Source organism: Dreissena polymorpha, chromosome 5 (genome assembly GCF_020536995.1).
Source record: "Dreissena polymorpha isolate Duluth1 chromosome 5, UMN_Dpol_1.0, whole genome shotgun sequence".
NCBI classification, from domain to species: Eukaryota; Metazoa; Mollusca; class Bivalvia; order Myida; family Dreissenidae; genus Dreissena; species Dreissena polymorpha.
The window spans coordinates 520,990-544,977 of NC_068359.1; the positions used below are offsets into that span (position 1 = coordinate 520,990).

General features: G+C 33.5%; 3 protein-coding genes across 20 annotated transcripts in view; 2 read left to right on the forward strand and 1 right to left on the reverse strand.

Annotated features, from left to right (window-relative positions):
* LOC127881948 (uncharacterized) overlaps positions 1–23,988 on the reverse strand; it is a 220,875-nt gene that overhangs the window by 128,582 nt on the left and 68,305 nt on the right. The window lies entirely within an intron of this gene.
* Positions 1–23,988, forward strand: part of LOC127881951 (PRA1 family protein 3-like) — a 140,119-nt gene that overhangs the window by 84,347 nt on the left and 31,784 nt on the right. The window lies entirely within an intron of this gene.
* LOC127881939 (rabenosyn-5-like) overlaps positions 1–23,988 on the forward strand; it is a 96,527-nt gene that overhangs the window by 64,661 nt on the left and 7,878 nt on the right. For 6 of the 18 annotated variants that reach the window (XM_052430185.1, XM_052430186.1, XM_052430187.1 and 3 more), the window contains 11 exons: positions 520–657; positions 8,895–9,106; positions 12,631–12,701; positions 13,219–13,305; positions 14,109–14,252; positions 14,779–14,865; positions 15,676–15,819; positions 16,288–16,374; positions 16,937–17,384; positions 23,203–23,273; positions 23,829–23,915. In XM_052430185.1, coding sequence (XP_052286145.1) covers positions 520–657; positions 8,895–9,106; positions 12,631–12,701; positions 13,219–13,305; positions 14,109–14,252; positions 14,779–14,865; positions 15,676–15,819; positions 16,288–16,374; positions 16,937–17,384; positions 23,203–23,273; positions 23,829–23,915 — 1,576 coding nt within the window. The remainder of the gene's footprint in view (positions 1–519; positions 658–8,894; positions 9,107–12,630; positions 12,702–13,218; positions 13,306–14,108; positions 14,253–14,778; positions 14,866–15,675; positions 15,820–16,287; positions 16,375–16,936; positions 17,385–23,202; positions 23,274–23,828; positions 23,916–23,988) is intronic. The other 12 variants (XM_052430179.1, XM_052430184.1, XM_052430183.1 and 9 more) reach the window with 10 other exon arrangements.

The window sequence follows — 23,988 nt, forward strand, 5'->3', positions numbered from 1 at the left end:
ACCATAACTATGTCATTCATTGTGAGATTTTTAAATTACTCGGAACATTTGTTCACAATAATTGGATGGTGTGTCTTTCAAAAGAATTACGTCGATATCTCCAAGGTCAAGGTCACACTTGGAGTTCAAAGGTCAAAAATGGCCATAAATGAGCTTGTCCGAGCCATAACTAGGTCATTCATTGTGATATTTTTAAAGGACTCTTTACATTTATTTTGTTCACAGTGTAGACGGCGTGTCATGCACAAGAATTCAATAGTTCAAAGGTCAAAATGGCCATAAATGATAAAGGCATAATAATTCTTAAAAAATCGCCATAAATGAGCTTCTCTTGTTTTGTGAAGACAACATGAAAAATACTATGTGTCGATGCAGCATGTGGGGGTATACATCGCGTCTGTGACAAAGCTCTCGTTGGATATGCTAGGGTACTCAGTATATTGTGTAACCGCATATACAGATTGCAATAAATGAACAGAACTAGCTATCTATAGACATGATCTTTTGTGTCTTTACCAGGTGCCATACGTAGTCAGACAGACTACTTTCGCAGTGTTCGGGACAACCGTGTGGATGTAGTCGAGACTAACAATCTACTGATCCGTTTGAAAAAGCTCATTGCTGCAGACGCCCCTACAGATTCTGGGAAGAGGAATGGTATACCAGTTCACATTGTAGTACTATAATACAGTAATTTCATCTGCTCCATTGCATATAATGTGTTTGTTACTACATGAACTCAAATGCTATTTATATACGCTCTTTCTTTTTGACTCTATATTTCACCAATTTAGCAAGCTATACTACTCCCACAAATATCGTCATTAATAGCGTCTGCATAACGCTCTGGTTAAGATAACAGTGAAGCTCTCCATATCACTGTTTCTACTCCAATTGTTTATGTGGAACTTCACTCATGTGTTCCTGGTCATTGTTTGATGTCACTTAACAAGCTCCATAACTCTGACCAGCAATTTAGTAGATTTTTTTCCCATTTATGCCCATACTACAGATACTGTAATCAAACTTCACATATGTGTCCAGGGTCTTTGTTAACTCTCTCAGACCAACACCTATAACTGCAACCAGCTGTTAAGCAGAATTATTCCTTCATACATGCAACATAAGATTAAGGTCAAAATGTGCGTGAAATTAGTACATTTCTCTGTAACTACTACAGATGTTTAATTGAAACTTCACACGTGTCTTCACGATAATCATGTGATGTCACTGACCAGAGCCCATAACTCTGTCCTGCAATTTAGCAGTATTATGCCCTTTTTGCAGGGATGGCATGTTGGTCAAGCCAGGTTAAGGTCACTGTTATCAAAACAAAGAAAAATTTATGCCTCTTAATAACTTGACTTTGCTTCGAGGAATTTTGCTGAAATTAGGTTGGTGTAAGCTTCAACCATAAACTGGTCACAGACCAGATTATCATACGGCACATAAAATCATTATTTTACCATAATGAAAGTTATAATAATACTGTCGTAGATCATAAATTAAACAAAAGTTTAATTCAAAACAGATGAAAAATAAAATGACGATCAATTAGATTGTCATACGGAACGTTAAAATCATTATTGCACACAATGGCAAATGATAAACAATCTGTCAATAGAAGAACACGCTTTGCACGATCTCGTAACACATTAGAAGAACATGCTTTGCACGTTCTATCAATGTATTAGAAGAGCACGTTTTGCACGTGGTCGTTCGCGCCTGAAAACACCCAGCATGGTAGAAATAAACCATTGCTCGATAAAAACAAGCATGGCTTACCTTTTACAAATGAAACAAAATCCATTAAATCCACACAAATTAATCCGAATGAGAAATAAAAAGATAAATAACACAATTTATCTATTCAAAACCCCAATCAACCAAGTGAAATAAATCGAAAAACAATATTTTAATTCAGAGCCGTAAAAGACACGTATACACCTGGTCGATCCGGAAAGAATATTTTGGGTTGGTTACCGATTTTTGGCTAGGTTGCATTGCACTATGTTTAACCTGGCCTGTATTACGGTATTGAGGTGGCGGATTCCCAGTTAAAATTCCGGATTCCCCTTGAAATGGAGAAGCATGAGATAACAGGTCAGTATTTATGACATCAAAAGGGTTTTTAACTTTGTCACAATGCAGAATTAAAGAAAAACTGGCTCATGTAGGGTAAAATACTAAGTCACTTGGTATGATTAAAGAAAAAGCTTGTGAACATGTAAGTGACTGCATTTATTGTCCGATCTACATGAACATCGGTCAGAATATTTAAATCTTGGCGAAGTTCGAAACAGCGTCATGTGGGATAAAAATAAGGTCCCAAGGAAATATGGAAGAAGTCACATTTTTGAGAAATGGTTCGTTTCCATTTTAAAAGAGGCGCCATTAGGCTGGGCATTTTTAGCTCACCTGAGCACAATGTTCTCATGGTGAGCTTTTGTAATCGTCTTTTGTCCGTCGCCAGTCACGCGTCATGCGTTGTGGGGCGGCAACATATGCCTTGTTAACACTCTAGAAGCCACATTTATTGCCCAATCTTCATGAAATTTGATCAGAAGATTCATCCCAATAATATCTTGGAGTAGTTCGAAAATGATGCCAGTTGGTTGAAAAACATGGCCGCCAGGGGGCTTGGCATTTTTCCTTATATGGCTAAATATGGCTTTTATAAAATTTGTTAACACTCTAGAGGCCACATTTATTGTTCGATCTTCATGAAACTTTGTCAGAAGATTCATCCTAATTAAATCTTGGACGAGTTTGAAAATGGTTTGGGTTGGTTGAAAAACATAGCCACCTGGCGGGGTAGGGCTTTTTTCCTTATATGGCTATAGTTAAATCTTGTTTACTCTCTAGTTAAATATTCTTGAAGTTTAATTTAGTAATATTTATTTCGCAGAAAATTACTTAAAGGAGAAACAACTGTGCATAGCTTGAATTGTTTGAATTCCAATCATGAATGCACACATAATTACTCCAACTGACTTTTATCAGCTGTCCGAGCACAAATCAATACACATCTCTGAGTGAATCTTGTTGTTTTATTTTTATATCAGCAACTTGATACATTGTTTTGCTATTTCTTTGATGTGTGGCACCATAGATAAGAGAAGATATAATTTTGGAGGCACTCAGATTATTGATGATGTTTGAATTTGTGTGTGTGATTATCAAAGATTTGTGTTTTAAAATGGTTTTATTGATTTTTTAATTGGAAATATAATTGCAAGGTGAGTCTGAAAATAGTTAATGTTTGTTTAAAAACAAGGCTCTCAGGGGGTGGTAGTTTTTTTGTATGTTGTTTATAGTGAAATATTGTGGATACTTTTAGTCATATTTTTAGTTCAATCTGAATGGCACTTGCTGAACAAATGTTGTTATCATATCTTGATGTAGTTTACTCAATTAGTTTTAATAATATCATCTTCAAACATGGTGACAATCTTTATGAGCATACTATTTTTTGCTCATGGTGAACTTTTGTGATCACCTTTTGTCAATTGTCTGTCTTCCGTTGTGTGTCATGAATATTTGCCTTCTTAACACTGTCAGGGGGGCACGCGCATACGGAAGCTTACCGCGTTTAAGTGAGAAAGTTGTTGCAAAACTTCAAAGATAGCGTCGTTTGTTGGATTTTCTTAAAGGAAGGGAGGATATTTTCTATCCGGTAAGCCCCTTTGTATTTATAATTATTTTAAATGAATACGCCGTTTCGGCTCTCCGGTGTGTGTGCTTCCCTCGGTTTTTTGTTTCAAGATCGTAGACGTCGGGATAAAAAAGTTATTGAAGGAAAACCGTCCACAAATCTGTTGTCTACTTACGGGACGTTCGAGAAATAGGATGTACAAATATCATTTTCTCTTATAATACTCAGTATTGACACACGTGAACAGTAAAATATAAATAAAAGCATGATTATTACATTTTACCGACGCCGTTTTATCACTGATAATTAATTTATTGGCAAACATTATTGGTTTAACCCCCTTATTTGGAACTGACTTCCTTTTAAGCACATTTTGGGACCTGACTTCCAAATAACAAAAAGCTCTTTCATATGTAAAAGAGCTTGACATGATATACCTACCCATCTTAAATAAAGTGTATATGTGTACTTCAATATTAGAGTTTTATAGCATGTTAAGTGGTGCAATATAAGTGTTTTCTTAATCACGTTACTTACTGTAGAATAATAATAATGCTGTTCGAAAAACCTGCCGACCAATTGAATCAATTCACCTGTTTTCAAGAAGATGGCTTGTGTGGTGGCTGATGTACGAGATAATAGAACGTTTATCTTTCAGAAATATTATAATTAATTTCATGTATTTTATGACGTGTCGACCTTATTCTGCTATGAACTTTTTTTAACCATTCTTTTACTGTCTATTTAGATGATGCAGGTTAAAGGGCGAAAATAAGTGCATCTTTCGTTGCAGTATATGTAATGAGGAATTTTACATCAGGGAAGGATTGAGATATCATGCCCCATTCATGGACCACATGAGTTTAATGTAGAATATGCAAGAAAAAATCCTTCAATAGAGCCGGACTAAAACAGCAAATAAAAAACACGAACATAACAAAACATGTACAGCTGATGTTTGTTACGTTTTTGTTTTATTTTTTAAGTCTACATAGACACGTCTGACATATAATTGCTATGAGTGCTACTTACTTACACGTTTTATTCCGTATATGTCATGATGCTAGTTTCTCACTTTGTTATGAAAATAAACCATTATCTGTGTAACGTCATTTCTTCGATTTGGGTCGGATTTATTTCGTTATGCATTTGACATATTAACATTACATACGATTAGAAGGCAATGTTAGGAACAAACGAAATAATCTTTCTAAGTGAACCAATACTTTATTCCCTCAATACAACAGTCATAAATAATATGTATTCACATAGGTATAAAAGAGAAAAAACATACATGTATAAAAAATTATATTGATCACTTCTACTGAAATCGTATCGTGTATTGCATTTGCACAAATCTTTCTATCCACTACACATTCACTTTTTGCGATTATAATATAGTGACCAACTCAGAACTGGTTTAAAAGAAGGTCGTCCAAAATGTGTAACATCAAAGTCACATACATGTATTAGTATCGTTATGGTAAAACGCGTCAAATGTCATTGTATTAAATAAACAATTCATATTTAAGTATCATAAAAAAACATCCACCGATATGCATCTTTTAAGCAGATGTCAGGTATTCCAAATTGCTTCATGTATTCGGAATCGCAACAATGGCAGTATTTGGTTACATCAACCTTATACTAGTATCAAACCGGCTTTACCATCTTCTGTTTTTCATTACACTTTTATTGCACGTATATGTGATTGTTTGGCAAGGTACTTCGACGTAATCTTTTTTGTTTGATTGGTGGGTTTTCATGTACCTATCGCATTCTAGAGCGGTACACACTTCGATACGCCGTCTTTTTTAATCTTGGCATCCTCATATATAACTGGCGTTTAGATATCTGGAAAACGTAAGCATAGTATTCCGTTGGATGCATATTCAAACATAAGTATGTCCATATGTGTTAAAATAAACAGGTAAGAATTACACTGTGTTTATAATACCGTCGAATGTCTTATTTTACACACACTAAATGTTAGCGTTAAGTACGCGATAAAACATATAATAATACAAATTAATAATAAAACAATTAATAGAAAAAAGAAAACTTCTGATTTATTCAAGAGAAAATGTTTTCAAAGACATTCGCACCAATGCGGAATTCATTCACGAAAGTTGTTTCGCATAAAACCTTGTAACATAGGAAAGAGCTGTTAATCATTTGGAAGTCAGGTCCCAAAATGTGCTTAAAAGGAAGTTTAGTTCCAAAAATGGTGGTTAACCCGTTATAATTCGGCATTAAATGAATTAATAGACATAACAACGCGTCGAGATAATAAAATATTCGTGATTTATGTTATATTTTACTGTACACATGCACAAATACTGTTTATTATGAGAGAAAATGATATTCCAACATCCAACATCTCGAAGGTCAAGAAATTAAACAACAAATTTGTCGACGGTTTTGTTTCAATAACTTTTTTATTCCGACGTCTACTGTTTTGAAACAAAAAACCGAGGGGAGAACAAACACCGTAGAGCCGAAAGGGCTTATTCATTTAAAAGAAATATAAATATAAACTGGCTTACCGGGTGAAAATATCCGCTACTCCTTCACGAAAAACACTTAAACGACGCCATCTTTGAAGTTTTGCAACAACTTTCTCACTGAAACGCGTTAAGCTCCCGTATACGCGTTTCCCCCTGACTGTAGAGGCCACAATTATTGTCGGATCTTCATGAAACTTTGTCAGAAGATGTGTCCCATTGATATCTTGGACGAGTTCAAAAATGGTTCAGGTCTGTTGAAAAACATGGCCAAGTGGGAGCCATTTGTTGTTTATTCTTCATGAAACTTGGTTAGAACATTTGGTCCATTGATATCTTGGGCTGCATAGAAAAGGTCATTTCTTTTTATCTCAGTTGAGCGACTTTGGTCCTTTCAGGCACTCTTTTTTTCTTTATAATTCTATTGTAAAACCTTGTGAAAGCTTCCTTCTCACAACAGCTAAGTTCCGTGAAGTCTCAGGTGAGCACTTCATGGTCATTTGCCATAATGTTTATTTATTTTTCTAATAATGCATGCTTATTAACATATTGAACTATTGCAGAGAATGCCACAAGTAATTATATATATGTCTTGTTCTTTCCTTAACCAGAAATAGCTCCAATAAGATGAACATTATTAAGTTATCTAAAACTGGTAAAACCTCTGCAGTATTTAGTTTAGAAAAAAATGTAGTGTACCACTTATGTACGAACCATTATACATTACAATTGCATCACCAACCATACACTAGAAACAATTATACCATATGATATTATTACCAACCATACACAAGAAACAATTATACCATATAATATTATTACCAACCATACACAAGAAACAATTATACTGTCTTGTGATCGTATAAAAGGAAGAAAGCGTTGTATCTAGTTCTGAATCTATTTCAAATCTCAATGTATAAAAACAACGTACTCACAGATATAACGTTAACGTCACGTGACGTTCCGCGCAATGGCGCGAAAGCGACGTAACATGTACAAATTCCCAACATATACCATATGATATTATCACCAACCATTCACAAGAAACAATAATACCATATGATATTATCACCAACCATACACAAGAAACATTTATACCATATAAATCTATTACCAACCATACACAAGAAACATTTATACCATATGATATTATCACCAAACATACACAAGAAACAATTATACAATATGATGTTATCACCAAACATACAAAAGAAACAATTATACCATATGATAGTATTACCAACCATACACAAGAAACAATTATATCATATGATATTATCACCAACCATTCACAAGAAACAATTATACCATATGATATTATTACCAATCATACACAAGAAACAATTATACAATATGATATTATTACCAACCATACACAAGAAAAATTTGACCATATGATATTATCACCAACCATACAAAAGAAACAATTATACAAAATGGCAACATCGCATATGCGATACAGGTATGTACAGTTTTATTAAACCATTGTATTTTCAACATTATTAATATTTTAATTAAACAAATAGTAAAAGCATATTGATCCCCATAACTTATTACGCTTCTAAGGCCCTATAAATGGTATTTTCTTTTTTGGCTTGTTCCCATGTGACTTTTTGTCTCAAAGTGGGTTTCAAACAATTTCCTTCTATTCAATGAAGACAAAATGCATATAATTATGATTATGTATGTACTTATGTACTTGATTTTTTTTTCTATTGGTACATAATTGTTCTATATCTTATCAATTAATTACATATGACATATGCCATTCTGAACAAAGATCACAGGACACGGCCTCGTCATCATCACCCACTATTTCACTTCAATATGCACAATGGTAATAGTCTGTCATATTTATTCAATACCACAAACCACTTTAAATTATATATCCACACTAATATTATGTCAATGTTATTTGAAACTATAATATAAATTAGCACAAGTTCACTGAATATTATCAATTGCACACTTTAAGTTATAAAACTGAATAATTTTTAGAAAAAAAATTGAATTTATATACATTTTCCAGAGTATTACTCAATAAAATCTGCGAAAACTAATTTACACTTCTACAAAGATGAAAGATAAACTTGCTCTTTTAATCACATTTAATTATATTAAGATTTTCACAACTTACCTGAAGTGATTAAAGACTTCAAAAACACACGAGCATCAATCAAATCAATTGAAAAAACTTCAAAACCTTACCATCATCAATTATACATTTCAAAAACACAATTAATGATCCTCATTATGGTCAATTATAATTATATGAAGTAAATGACTTCAAAGACATCTTTTGAGAAAATAAAGCTTCAAACAATGAACTCTCTTTTTCATTTATTCCAAGTGAAAGACAACTAAAAATCAAGAATGATAATAACAAACATGTTATGGAATAATAGTAATCTAAACATAATTAAAAAATGTCTCCTGGGGTGAATTGCCTTGGGTCTGAATTGTCTCGCTTCCTAATTTATATGACATAAGACAACTTGTTCAAAGCATTTGGTGATTTACTATGTATTGCTTTCAATACTGGGAATAAAACTGTCATCATGGTAATATTAATAATTTCTTAACTTTTCTGGATGTATTCAGAAGCAATGAGTTTAGGTGAGCCTGGCAAAGCACCGACATGTATTTTATCCCTAGAGGTGGTTTCAAAATCACATCCCTGTAGTTACATTTAGGATTTGGCGCACATTTATGATAACACAATTTTTTATTCACAGAAAAGCTTACCAATCCAGCCTTTAGCTTTGACTCGGGTCGTGAGCAGGGTTTCCTGAAGCGTTCCAGCAGTAACTTTAGTCTCAAATCCATGTTCAGCTCAGAGGGTGACCCCCACATCCGGTCCTGTGATGATTGCAGAAAACTGCTTGAGAGACGAGACCTGCAGATAGAGCAGCGAAATACCAAGTCCACTATTGTGCTTTTATATGAGGTTAGCAACAGTTATGATAAATGGGCTTTCATTCATTTTGTTTCAAAGTACACCAAAATCCCTGCTTTATGACCACTCTGTAAATGAGGACACATTTAACAAGACTTGATTATTTTACTTCATGTTGCTGTGGTAGCAAAACCTGACTGTAAGAGATCATTTTTCTATTCTGCTTTACGATCACTTTTCCTGGACCAAAATATTAATGAACACATCAAATAACCCAGCAAATTCAACTTGGGCTGACTCCAAGGAAACAATCAATGACAACACATGACTTTGACATGGCAAACTTATTTGTCGTAGGAAGAAAACGTATGAAAATTAATTAAGATTGTTTATGTAAGGGATTGTTTTATTGCCCCTATATTATATTTCTTTAACTGATGCTAATCGACGTTACTGACAAGAGGTGGGAAAATATGCTCATTATCTATCATGGTTTATTTATTGCAGAATTTGCTTATTGTAGTAGTTGTTGGAAGTATTCTTTGTGTTATTATTGATGGTATAAATATTATTATTACTTTAATTATTATTTTAATTATTACCCTTTATGGATATAATAATTTTTGTTATTCGATTTGAATTTGATTTGTAATCACTGTACACATTCTACAATAATGCAGGCTTGGAATGGGATACACTGTCTTTGACAGCTACTTGTTTTCCCATCGCTTATAGCTGTTACAAGCACACAAAGATGATATTTGGAAATTAAGGCCGAGGGTACCAATGTTTTAAGAATTCGAACACAAGGGAACCCCTACACTTGAAGCCCTGGGGAAATGCCTAATATGCCAATACAAAGATCACAAGCTATTACAACCACTTGTATAGAGTACCTTGTGTGGTCTTGGTAACAGGGTTTCACTTTACATTTCATATTCAAGGTCTGTACATTTGTATATTCAAGGTGAGCTTTTTGATCGACTTTTGTCCATAATCAATGATCTCATTTTAATGCAAACAAATTCTTATTAATTGCTTGGCAGATTTTCACTAATCTGTATGAATGATCTAGTGGGGAATCTCTTTTAAAGTTATTCATATAATTGGGTTCTGCTGCATATGTAGGTCACCAAATCTTATAAAAAAAATAGTGCTCCACTACAAAGACTTTTTAAAATTATACCTCTCTGGTAATAAATACTAAACCAATTAGAATATAATGTGTCAGGTAAGCATAGGGTCCTGAGGGTTGTCTTGTATTTTGTGATAGCCTTTTACCTGTTGTGAGTCGTGTGGAATGAACATTTGCCATGTTTACACTCTTGAGACCACATTTATTGTCGGATCTTCCTAAAATTTGGTGAGAAGATTTGTGCCAATGATATCTTGGACGAGTTTGAAAATGGATCAGCTTGGTTAAAAAGCATAGCCGTCAGGGGAGTGGTGCATTTTTCCTTATATGGCTATAGTAAAACCTTGTTATCCCCCGCCATAAGCGGAGGGATATTGTTTTGTCGTTGTCCGCCCGTCCTAAAGTCTTTCCATCCTTCCTTCCGTCCGTCCGGCACTTTTGTGTCCTGAACAATATCTTGGAAGTGCTTTGGCGGATGTCACTGAAACTTGGTATGAGTATAAATATATAGATAAGAGGATGATGCACGCCAAGTAGCATTGTGCACCATCTGTTAATAGCGGAGTTATGCCCATTTGTATCTTGAAAAAATGTTTTTGTGTGTCCGGAACCATATCTTGGAAGTGCTTAGGAGGATTTCATCGAAACTTGATAAGAGGATGATGCACGCCAAATGGCATTGTACGCCATCGGATAATAACGGAGTTATGGCCATTTGTATCTTGAAAAAAATGCTTTTTTGTGTGTCCGAGGCCATATCTTGGAAGTGCTTTGACGGATTTCATTGAAACTTGGTAGGAGTATATATATGGATAAGAGGATGATGCACGTTGGCGTTGTCCATCTGTCCAGGCAATTTTTTGTGTCCAGAAGTATAATGGCGGGGGATATCAATTCAACGAATTTGCTTGCTTACTATCTAGAGGCCACATGTATTTTCCGATCATCATGAAACTTGTCCAGAAGATTTGTCCAAGTGATATTTTGGATGAGTTCGAAAATGTTAATCATTGATTGAAAACCATGGAATAGGCGGTGGGGATTTTTTCCTTATATGGCTATAGTAAAACCTTGTCAACACTACAGAGGCCACATTTATTGTCCGATATTCATAAAACTTGGTCAGAAGATTTGTCCCAATGATATCTTGGATGAGTTTGAAAATGGTTCCGGTTGGTTGAAAAACATGGCCACCGGAGGGGGGGGGGCATTTTTCCTTAAATGGCTATAGTAAAAACTTGTTAATACTCTGAAAGTCATATTTATTGTCCAATGTTCATAAAACTTGGTCAGAAGATTTGTTCTAATGATATATTGGATGTGTTCTAAAATGGTTCAGATATGTTGAAAAACATGGCCTTCAGGGGACGGGAATTTTTCCTAATATGGCGAAAGTAAAAGCTTTTTAACACTCTTGAGTCCCAATTATTTTCCAATCATCATGAAACTTCAAATCACTTTTAAACTTTGTCAGAAGATTTTTCCCAATTATATCTTGGACATGTTTGAAAAAGGTTTAAGTTGCTTGAACATTGCCACCAGGGGGCGCGGCATTTTTCTTTATATGGCTGTATATGCCTATTGTAAAACCTCGTTAACTCTCTAGAGTCCACATTTAATGTCCAATCTTCATGAAACTTGGTAAGAAGATTTGTCCAAATGATATAGTGGAGGGTTTCAAACGTGATTGAGGTTGGTTGAAAAACATGGCCGCCAGGGAGCGGGGCATTTTTCCTTATATGGCTATAGTAAACACACAGCAAAACTCTGAAAGTCGAATTAATATTCCAATCATCATGAAACTTGGTCAGAACATTGGTTCTTATGATATCTTGGATGTGTTCCAAAAGGGTTCTGGTGTGTTGAAAAACATGGCCGCCAGGTGGAAGGGCATTTTTCCTAATATGGCTATAGTACAACCTTGTTAACACTCTAGAGTCCACATTTATTGTCAAATCATCATGAAACTTGGTCAGAAGATTTGTTTCGAATGATATCTAGGACAAATTCGAAAATGGCTTTAGTTGCTTGAAAAACATGGCCGCTAGGGTGCGCTGCATTTTTCTTTATATGGCTGTATATGGCTTTTGTAAAACCTTGTTTACTCTCTAGCGTCCACATTTATTGTCTGATCTTCATTAAACTTGGTCAGAATATTTTTCCTAATTATATCTTGGTGGAGTATAAAAATGGTTTCAGTTGGTTGAAAAACATGGCCGCCAGGGGGCAGGGAAGTTATCCTTATATGGCTATAGTAAAACCTTGTAAGAACTCGAAAAGTTACATTAATAGTTCAATCTTCATGACACTTGGTCAGAACATTCGTTCTAATGATTTCTTGGGCTGCACAGAACAGGTCAGTTCCTATATATTCAGGTGAGCGACTATGGGCCTTTCAGGCCCTCTTGTTACTATATTCATAATTGTACTTTTTTTTCAGAAACTGAAGTATCTTATAGAGGAGTGTGAGGCACTGCTTGCCAAGTACTTGCCAATGGCGGAGTCTCTGAGGTAGAGTGATAAATATACAATTATAGAATTTGAATTTTATATTAGCAAATACTTTCATGTGTTTACTTAACAAAATGTTGTGCATAAGTACATTTTTACTTGAATACATGTAATTAGTTTTTAAGCTGTCTGAGTGTGAATAAAAATCACTTTTTTCGCTTCCGTATTGTATTTGTATATAACATTGTGGTTTTAATAGTTTGATGAGACTTTCAAAATCATGTTGAACAATTATTTCAAGAATGTGTTATTAAGATATTCTGAAGTTTCATGATGTGAATGTCACTCTTTAAACGTGTTCTTGGAAATAACCAAACATTTTTCCTGCAAACTTTTTAATGCATAGAATTTTATTCACCAAAACAATAAATCTGAAGCCTAACGCCAGGGGTATTACCGAGATTTGAAGTGAACTAAAACATATCCATTTGATTAAAAAAAAGAAAGATTATTCATGTTTTTCTAACAGTAATATATTAATAAGCATACTTAATGCCTGGAAGCCATTTGGTTTCAGTTCCGGTGAATCTACCTATAAGCTGCAGGAAGCTCAGCTCAAACGTACTGAGCTGGTCCAGAAATACCATCATATTGATGAAATCAGGTACATGTGTGTACAAGGCATGAACTGTTATTTTTTAGTATTATGCTGACTAAGTGTTGTTACTTGTTGTGCAAAATTGATTTGTTAATTATTTGAAGCAGCATTGATTTCTTAGCAAGTTCCAGCACCATTTATTTTTAATTTCCAGTTAGTTCAAGCTTATTTGATTTGTTAGTAAGTTCAAGCAGCATTCTTTTGTTAATATTAATTAGTTGAAGCAACATTAGTAAATTGGAACAACATTCTTTTGTGTTAACCTCAGTTAGTTCAAGTAACATTGATTTCGTTATAAGACATACAAATAGCTTAGTTAAATTCAGTTTACAACATATGAATTTAAACGTTAAATTGGTGAGCGCCTTAGGATGATTGCACCTCTCTTGAGTCTTTTTCCTTTAAACCAGAACTTAGTTGTGTTTTTTTAATTAAACACGAGCTCAATGCTCATAATGTTATGTTGATCTTGCTGTGATTTATTGGTCCAGAAGGAGTTACATGTTATCTTATTTATTGCTAGAATTAACAATTTCTCAGTGCCTGGACTGAGCTTGGCACAAACTTATCAAAGATCTTCTGGCAAATTTAATTAACAACTTAATTTTCATCTTACAACATATGGAGATTTAAGATCAATATATTTATAAAATTACAGGTAAGGACATTTCTATTGTGAAACATAGTACATGGATACAAAAAACATACATGAGAATTGTGCTAACGAAGAAACACTTCTAATAAAAAGGTATTGTAACTTAAATTTGTTGTGCGATGTTAAATAGGATGATCCTCTTTATCTATTTCAGTAAAAGGATATCTACGTTAAATAATAACTTAGAAGAACGTGTGTCACACAAGCAAGACCAGCTTCAAAAATCTATCCGGACCAATGCCTCAAACGTCATGCAAGAAAATATGATGGGTCCACAGAACCTACCCTCAGAGGAACAGTACGCCATATTTTATATTATCAAATACTTTCATGTTTTTTACTTTACAAAATGTTGTTCATAAGTACATTTTTACTTGAATACATGTTATTAGTATTTAAGCTGTGTGAGTGTGAATAAAAATCACTTTTTTCGCTTCTGTATTTTATTTGTATTTAACATTACAACTTCCTGATTACCTAAGGATTATAAATTGTGGTTTTAATAGTTTGATGAGACTTTCAAAATTATGTTGAACAATTATTTCAAAAATGTTTTTATTAAGATATTCTGAAGTTTCATGATGTGCATGTCACTCCTTAAACGTGTTCTTGGAAATAACCAAACATTTTTCCTGCAAACTTTTTAATGCATAGAATTTTATTCACCAAAACAATAAATATGTAGCCTAACGCCAGGGATATTACCAAGATTTGAAGTGAACTAAAACATATCCATTTGATTAAAAAAAGTAAGATTATTCATGTTTTTCTAACAGTAATATTTTAATAAGCATACTTAATGCCTGGAAGCCATTTGGTTTCAGTTCTGGTGAATCTACCTATAGGCTGCAGGAAGCTCAGCTCAAACGTACTGAGCTGGTCCAGAAATACGATCATATTGATGAAATCAGGTACATGTGTGTACCAGGCATGAACTGTTATTTTTCAGTATAATGCTGACTAAGTGTTGTTACTTTTTGTGCAAAATTGATTTGTTAATTATTTCAAGCAGCATTGATTTCTTAGCAAGTTCCAGCACCATTTATTTTTAATTTCCAGTTAGTTCAAGCTTATTTGATTTGTTAGTAAGTTCAAGCAGTATTCTTTTGTTAATATTAATTAGTTGAAGCAACATTAGTAAATTGGAACAACATTCTTTTGTGTTAACCTCAGTTAGTTCAAGTAACATTGATTTCGTTATAAGGCATACAAATAGCTTAGTTAAATTTAGTTTACAACATATGAATTTTAACGTTAAATTGGTGAGCGCCTTAGGATGATTGCACCTCTCTTGAGTCTTTTTCCTTTAAACCAAAACTTAGTTGTGTTTTTTTTTAATTAAACACGAGCTCAATGCTTATAATGTTATGTTGATCTTGCTGTGATTTATTGGTCCAGAAGGAGTTACATGTAATCTTATTTATTGCTAGAATTAACAATTTCTCAGTGCCTGGACTGAGCTGGGCACAAACTTATCAAAGATCTTCTGGCAAATTTAATTAACAACTTAATTTTCATCTTACAACATATGGAGATTTAAGATCAATATATTTATAAAATTACAGGTAAGGACATGTCTATTGTGAAACATAGTACATGGATACAAAAACATACTCATACATGAGAATTGTGCTAACGAAGAAACACTTCTAATAAAAAGGTATTGTAACTTAAATTTGTTGTGCGATGTTAAATAGGATGATCCTCTTTATCTATTTCAGTAAAAGGATATCTACGTTAAATAATGACTTAGAAGAAAGTGTGTCACACAAGCAAGACCAGCTTCAGAAATCTATCCGGACCAATGCCTCAAACTTCATGCAAGAAAATATGATGGGTCTACAGAACCTACCCTCAGAGGAACAGTACGCCATATTTTATATTATCAAATACTTTCATGTTTTTTACTTTACAATATGTTGTGCACAAGTACAATTTTTTACTTAAATACATGTAATTAGATTTTAAGCTGTGTGATTGTTAATAAAAATCACTTTTTTTCGCTTCTGTATTGTTTTTGTATTCAACATTAAAATTTCCTGATTAACTAAGAAGGATTGTAAATTGTAAGATTATAAGATATTCTGAAGTTTCATGGAATGCATGTCACTCTTTAAATGTGTTGGAAATAACCAGAGATTTATCCTGCACACTTTTTAATGCATATAATTTTATTCAACAAAACAGTAAATCTGCAGCGAAAATCTTTACAAAGATTTAAAGTGAACTAAAACATATCCATTAGATTTTTTGGTTTTTAATATAATTCATGTTTTTGTCTAACAGTAATATTTTAGTAAGGATCTTAATGACTGGAAGCCGTTCGGTTTCAGTGCGGGTGAATTTACCTATAGGCTGCAGGAAGCTCAAGTTAAGTTTAAAGAGCTGGTCAAGAAATATGGTCATATTGAAAAAATCAGGTACCAGGCATGAAATATTATTTATCAGTATAATGCTTTAAAAAATGACAAAGAATGTCGTTACGTTTTGTGCAATATTGATTTGTTAGTAAGTTCAAGCAGCATACTTTTGTTAATATTAATTAGTTGAAGCAACATTAATTTGTTAGTAAATTGGAACAACATTCTTTTGTTAACCTCCATTAGTTCAAGTAACATTTGGCTATAAGGCATACAAAAAGCTTAGTTAAATTTAGTTCATAAACATATGAATTTAAACGTTAAAAACCTTAGGATGATTGCTCCTCTCTTGAGTCTTTTTCCTAGGTAAAACCAGTACTCAGTTGTTGTTTTTTAATTAAACATGAGTGCTCAATGCTCATAATGTTATGTTGATTTATTGGTTCAGGAGGTGTTACATGTAATTTATTGCTAAAAATCTACAATTTCTCAGTGCCTGGACTAAACTTGGCGCATACATGATAAAAAATAAAATTACAAAAAACACTTCTTCAACAAAATCTATTGTAAATTAAATTTATTGTGCGATGCTAAATAGGAAAATCATCTTTATTTATTTCAGTAATAGAATAGATACCTTAAATAATGACTCAGAAGAAAGTGTTTCACACAAGCAAGACCAGCTGCAAAAATCTATCCAGACCTATGCCTCAAACTTCATACTAGAAAATATGATGGGTCTACAGGACCTACCCTCGGAGGAACAGTACGCCATTTTGCCAAAACGCAATACCAAAGAGGTTCAGAGACGCATAGAAAATGAAAGATTAGCTGTTTTGCAGGCGCGAGAGCAAGAGAAACGAAACCAGGAAAAGATTTCTATGACAGGGAAAGATCCAGAATCGTCTGGTGAAAGGTCAGGTGCCAAAACCCATGTCCGGAATAGCAGTTACGGGTGGAAGCCCTCAGAGCATTCAGTCAGAGAGTCAATTGAGGATCCAATGCTGCAACAGATGGACATCATACGTGGGTATATCGAAGAGGCAAAAATGGCGCAGAAGTGGGACGAGGTAAAAATGTTGGATCGGAATTTACAAGATTTGAAGCGGGAGTTTTCTAGTGAAAAAGCAGACCTGGTCTTAATCTATAGTTTTTCTTGATTCCTCAGATAAAATAATGTATGGACTATTTATTCCTTTGATTAAATGTTATTTGCATTGATATCTAGGAAATCAGTGTGCATTGTTGAAGGACAATGCATTTTGTATTATTGTTGTTATATGTGTTTTATATGCTTTTATTATGTAATCTTTAAATATTGTTTTAAATTATTGTATATATTAAACAAGCGAATAAAACAAGAAAAAAATAATAATTTGAAGGAAGGTCCATTTATGTTTATTTAAACCTGAAAGCTTTGGATAAAGTTTTTGATTGCCAAAGTTTAGCCTTAAGCGAGAACATCTCCTAGGTAGTTTTTACTGAAAGCATGTATTATCACAATTTTGTACCAAAGTGTATATATATTGTAATAATGTGCAATACTTGTCTCTCTTGTGTTAAACCAGTGCAAATAACATTTTTAAATGAATATTTCATATTTTATATACTTAATTATATTAAAGCGTATTTTAAGTGTTTAAGGACCTTTAATGTCAAATAATAATATTGTTAAAAACAAATGTATGTTATTTGTCATTATGGTAACATTACTAAATGTTGAGTGTAAAAATCAAAGAAATGTAAAAATAATTAGAATTAGATAAAATATATTTGTATTGCATCTATAATTTTTGTCAAAAATATAAGAAATTCATAAATTCTAGTAATTTTAGCATATGATTAATAATTACCGGTACATTAAAATATATTTAGTAATTCACGCTTGAAATCTTCTGGGCAGGTATGTGGATATATAAACAATATGAATCTGCAGCTGCATCAGAAGGAGAGAAATAGGGAACTGAGCGGTTGATATGTGTAGAGGTACCATGAGAACAATTTATCCGAGCTAGTGCCATGTAGATCGCAAAAAAATGCAAACTCAAAAGTGTTCACAATGTGTTACTATAGAAGTTTAAGAAAACGTGCACCTCCTGATGGCCATGTTCAAACTCAGCTGAGATATTATTTGAACAAATTATCCCCGTGTCCATTTTAGGCTCCATGGGTACGATTTAAACAAACCTGGTAGATAACTGATATTTTGATGTTACTTCTTAAATACCAGAGTCTAGCTTTTTCAGAGATTTGTCAAGTTTTTACTATATACATATAAGAAAAACAGGTCACCTTCAGGACGGGGGCAATTTCCTCTCCAGGGGTAAGATTTAAAAAACTTGGTAGAGGACCATTGTATGATGTTACAGGCCAAGTTGTCAGGATAAACATATCAGGGTAACAAGTAACCCCCCCGGGGGGGGGGGGGCAGTGTTGACCACAGTGGCATGATAATGTATTGAGAACCACTATATGATGTTACCTGTCAAATATCAAACCTCTATGCCTTGCGGTTTAATAAGAGATTTCTTTAAAAGTTTTCCAGTTAAACATAAGTATCTCATGGGAATAATAAAATCATTTTACTGTTGCTTTTTGAATACTTATTAATCAAAATGTGATGGTGTCCCAATACAATAAAAATACATTTTTATTTGGTGCTCACCTGAATAAGAAAGTCTTTATTTGCTAGTCAATTGTTCTTAGTATCAAATGTATGACCTTGTTTTTAGAAGAAACTTTTTACAATTCAGTAATAATACATTTATTATAGATGATATACCAAGTTATTAAACAATAGCAAAACTTTAAAGTGTGCCTGCTTAAAATCAGACAAGTTACAGCATTAAAATATTTTTTTTCAAGTTGTAATGTTTATGCACTGTAGAAGTATACGGTTAAAATATTGCAAATGTGTGTAAAACATATCTGCAAAGCATGATTCAGCTTCCAACGAAATTGTCCCATATTTTGTCCAATACAATATTACTGATTATAAAAAAATCAGGCTGGATATATGTGTCAGGAGAATATTTTTGTCCAACAAGGATTGATTTTAAAATTGCTTGGCAGAAGCAATCCTCATGACAATGGCAATAATCAGGTATCAAGTAAAGGCCAGAATTGAATTCAAAAGGTCATTTTTTAAATAGTCATTTGTAAGAAGCTTTAGCTCAGGGTCCATGTCACAAATCAAGGTCAAACAATAAATGTAGGAATAACTTATCAAACTTGCTCCAAAGGAGAACTCTTGTCCAGCATTGATTGATTTTCAAATAACTCAGCCATATCATGAGCTATAGTTTTGCCAGTTCCTTAGTTCCAAGTTCAAGGTCACAAACAGAATTTTGTTTATAGCCACACTTTCTAGTTTTTTGTCCAAAGGTTAACAGTAGTTAAATTTCTTTATGCAGTCATGTTCTTTTGTTTACCATTGCAAATGTAAACCCATGGTTGGTCAACTCAGCAAGTGACTTACACGTGTCTTAGAGTTAATTAAAAGTCAAAACTGAAATGTTATTAATTACTTTTAAGCAATCTTATTTGAGCATCATTATGTACTCCTGCGCGGGTACAAGCATCATATAATGTATATCAATAATAATTCTAATGGCATTTATATGTAAACGTGTTTGCACAAATAAAAACAATAGTAATCAAATGTTTAACCTGGCACATGTGTGGTTATTACTTAGTTATTTTTTTGTCTTAACATGTTGTGGAATTGTTTAATTTGATCACCTTAATTCAAGTATTGTACATGCTGCTATTTTGTGATAAATTATATTTCTTCATTTAATATGCAATATTGTTTTAAGTTTTTTTAAGCTTGGTGGTTATGCTTTCACCAACAATAAGTATCAACTGTCTTCTGAAACATTCCTTTCTCCTTACCCCATTGTAGAGGGCAAGGTTATATATCCAATATTATGTAAATTACAACACAATAAGATCTATTGAGTAGTTAATTGTCCACTGTTATTTATGTAACTTATATTCCAAACTATAATTTTATTTGTAAACTTACAATAAGATTTATTAATGTGAAGATTAAATTTTCATTATCATTCATTTTTAGATCATCTATTTTTTGAAAAAAAAATGAGCTATTGTCATCACCTTGGCGTCGGCGTCCGGTTAAGTTTTGCGTTTAGGTCCACTTTTCTCAGAAAGTATCAATGCTATTGCATTCAAACTTGGTACACTTACTTACTATCATGAGGGGACTGGGCAGGCAAAGTTAGATAAGTCTGGCGTGCATTTTGACAGAATTATGTGCCCTTTTTATACTTAATAAATTGAAAATTTTGGTTAAGTTTTGTGTTTAGGTCCATTTTATTCCTACAGTTTCAAAGCTATTGCTTTCATACTTGCAACATTTATTAACTATCATAAGGGGACTGTGCAGGCAAAGTTATGTAACTCTGACTGACATTTGGACGGAATTATGTGCCCTTTATACTTAGAAAATTGAAAATTTGGTTAAGTTTTGTGTTTTGGTCCACTTTACCCCTAAAGTATCATAGATATTGCTTTCATACTTAGAACACTCGCAAACTATCATAAGGGGACAGTAAAAGGACAAGTTGCATAACTCTGGTTGTCATTTTTACGGAATTATGGCCCTTTTTTTACTTAGTAACTTTGAATATATTGTTAAATTTTGTGTTTCGATCCACTTTACTTCTAAAGTATCAAGGCTATTGCTTTCAAACTTCAAATACGTTCATGCTATCATGAGATTACTGTACCTGGCAAGTTGAATTTTACCTTGACCTTTGAATGACCTTGACTCTCAAAGTAAAATTATTAAATTTTGCAAAAATTGTCATAACTTCTTTATTTATGATTATATTTGATTGATACTTTGACAAAACTACTCTTACCTGACATACCACAATAGACTCCGACCAAACCATCCCCCGTGCCCTCCCCCCCCCCTCCCCCCCCCTAATTTTTTTTTAAAGATCATCTCACAAATGACCACCACACCCTCACACTATACCCCCCACCCCACCCCCACCACCCAATTTTTTTTTGAAACGGTTAAAAAACACAAATATTTATTTTTATTATTTTATTTTTTGAAATACCGTCCAACCATCGCACCCAAGAATCCCCCTCCCCCGATTTTTTTTTTGCATTTTTTCCGCATTTTTGGAAGATAATGTAATAAATATCCACACCCCCACACTATACACCCCTCTTCACTCCACCTCTCCCTCCTTTGTGATTTAAATTGAGAGTCCCTTCACCTTTAAAAAGAAAATAGATGAGCGGTCTGCACCCGCAATGCGGTGCCCTTGTTTTTAAATGCACCCGCAGCCGAGCGTGGCACCCGTTATGCGGTGCTCTTGTTATTATTATGGTTATTATTATTATTATTATTATGTTTTTTGTTTTTTTAAATAACCCTACAGGGATATAAAAACGTTTGTTATTCGAATTCAATTTGATTTGTTATGGCTGAACATATTCTAAAATAATGCATCCGTGGAAGGGTATACACTGTCTTTGCCAGCTACTTGTATCTCTATCGCTTATAGCTGCTACTTGTATCTCCATCGCTTATAGCTGTTACTTGTATCTCCATCACTTATAGCTGCTACTTGTATCTCCATCACTTATAGCTGCTACTTGTATCTCCATTGCTTATAGCTGCTACTTGTATCTCCATTGATAATAGCTGCTACTTGTATCTCCATCACTTATAGCTGCTACTTGTATCTCCATCACTTATAGCTGCTACTTGTATCTCCATCACTTATAGCTGCTACTTGTATCTCCATCGCTTATAGCTGCTACTTGTATCTCCATCGCTTATAGCTGCTACTTGTATCTCCATCGCTTATAGCTGCTACATGTATCTCCATCGCTTATAGCTGCTACAGGCACACAAAGATGATATTTTGAAATTAAGGCTAATATAATATTTGGAAATTAAGGCCAAGGGGTACCAATGTTTTAAGAATTTGAACACAAGGGAACCCCTACACTTCAAAGCCATGGGGGAAAGTCTAACATGTCAATACAAAGATCACAAGCTGTTAAAACCACTTGTATAGAGTCCTATGGGAGATCTTGGTTATGGGGTTTCGCTTTACATGTTCATTGTCTGTACATTGTTATATTCAAGGTGAGCTTTTTGATCACCTTTTGTCCATAATCAATTGCCAACTTTTAACTCAAACAAATTCTTATTAATTGATTGGCAGATTTTTACAAATATTTATGTATGATCTATTGGGGAATCTCTTTTAAAGTTATCGATATAATCGGGTTCCGCTGCTTATATAGGTCATCAAATCTTATAAAAAAATAATGCTCCCCTACAGAGATTTTTTCAAATTATGCCTCTCTGGTTATAAATGCTAAATCAATTACAGGGAGGGTTCTCTTATATTTTTAGCTCACCTGAGCACAATGTGCTCAAGGGCTTCATGCATTATTGTAGAATGTGTTCATTGATTACAGATCAAATTTGAGTAAAATAACAAAAATGATTATATTCAACTATGGCTATATATCACTATAGTAAAACCTTATTAACACTCTAGAGGCCACATTTATTTCCGATCTTCATGAAACTTGGTCAGAAAATGTGTTCCAATGATATCTTGGATGAGTTTTAAAATGGTTCTGGTTGGTCTAAAAACAAAGCCGCTAGGGGGGGGGGCAGGGCATTTTTCCTTATATGGCTATAGTAAAGCCTTGTTAGGACTCATTTATAGTTCACTCTTCATGAAACTTGGTCAGAACTTTTGTTCTAATGATACATGTATCTTGGGCTGCATAGAACAGGTCATTCCTTTGTATTTCAGGTGAGCAACTTTTGGCCGTTCAGGCCCTGCTGTTACTATATTTATAATTGTACTGTTTTTGTTTCAGAAACTGAAGTTTCTTATAGAAGAGTGTGAGGCCCTGCTTGCCAAGTACTTGCCGATGGTGGAGTCTCTGAGGTAGAGTGAGAAATATACAATAATAGAATTTGTATTCTATATTAGCAAATACTTTTATGTGTTTTACTGTACAAAATTAAATGTTGTGCGCAAGTACAATTTTTTACTTTAATACATGAAATTAGTTTTTAAGCTGTGTGAGTGTAATACAATCACTTTGGTCGCTTCTGTATTGTATTTGTATTTAACATTAAAATTTCCTGATTAACTCATTGTAAATTGTGGCTTTAATAGTTTGAAGAGATTTTCAAAATCATGTTAAACAATTATTTTAAGAATTTTTTATTAAGATATTCTGAAGTTTCATGGAGTGCATGTCACCCTTTATATGTATTGGAAATAGCAAAACATTTATCCTGCACACTTTTTAATGCATAGAATTTTACTCAACATAACAGTAAATCTGCAGCGAAGAGCTAGGGATTTTAAAAAGACTTGAAGTGAACTACAACATATCCATTTGATTTATTGTTCTTTTTATATTCCGTAATTCATATTTTTCTAACAGTAATATTTTAGTAAGCATCTTAATGACTAGAAGAAATTTGGTTTCAGTGTGGGTGAATCAACCTATAGGCTGCAGGAAGCTCAGGTTAAACGTACAGAGCTGGTCCAGAAATATGATCATATTGATAAAATCAGGTACTAGGCATGACATGTTATTTGTTAGTATATTGCTTAAAAAAACAAGGTATGTTGTAAGTTTTGTGCAATA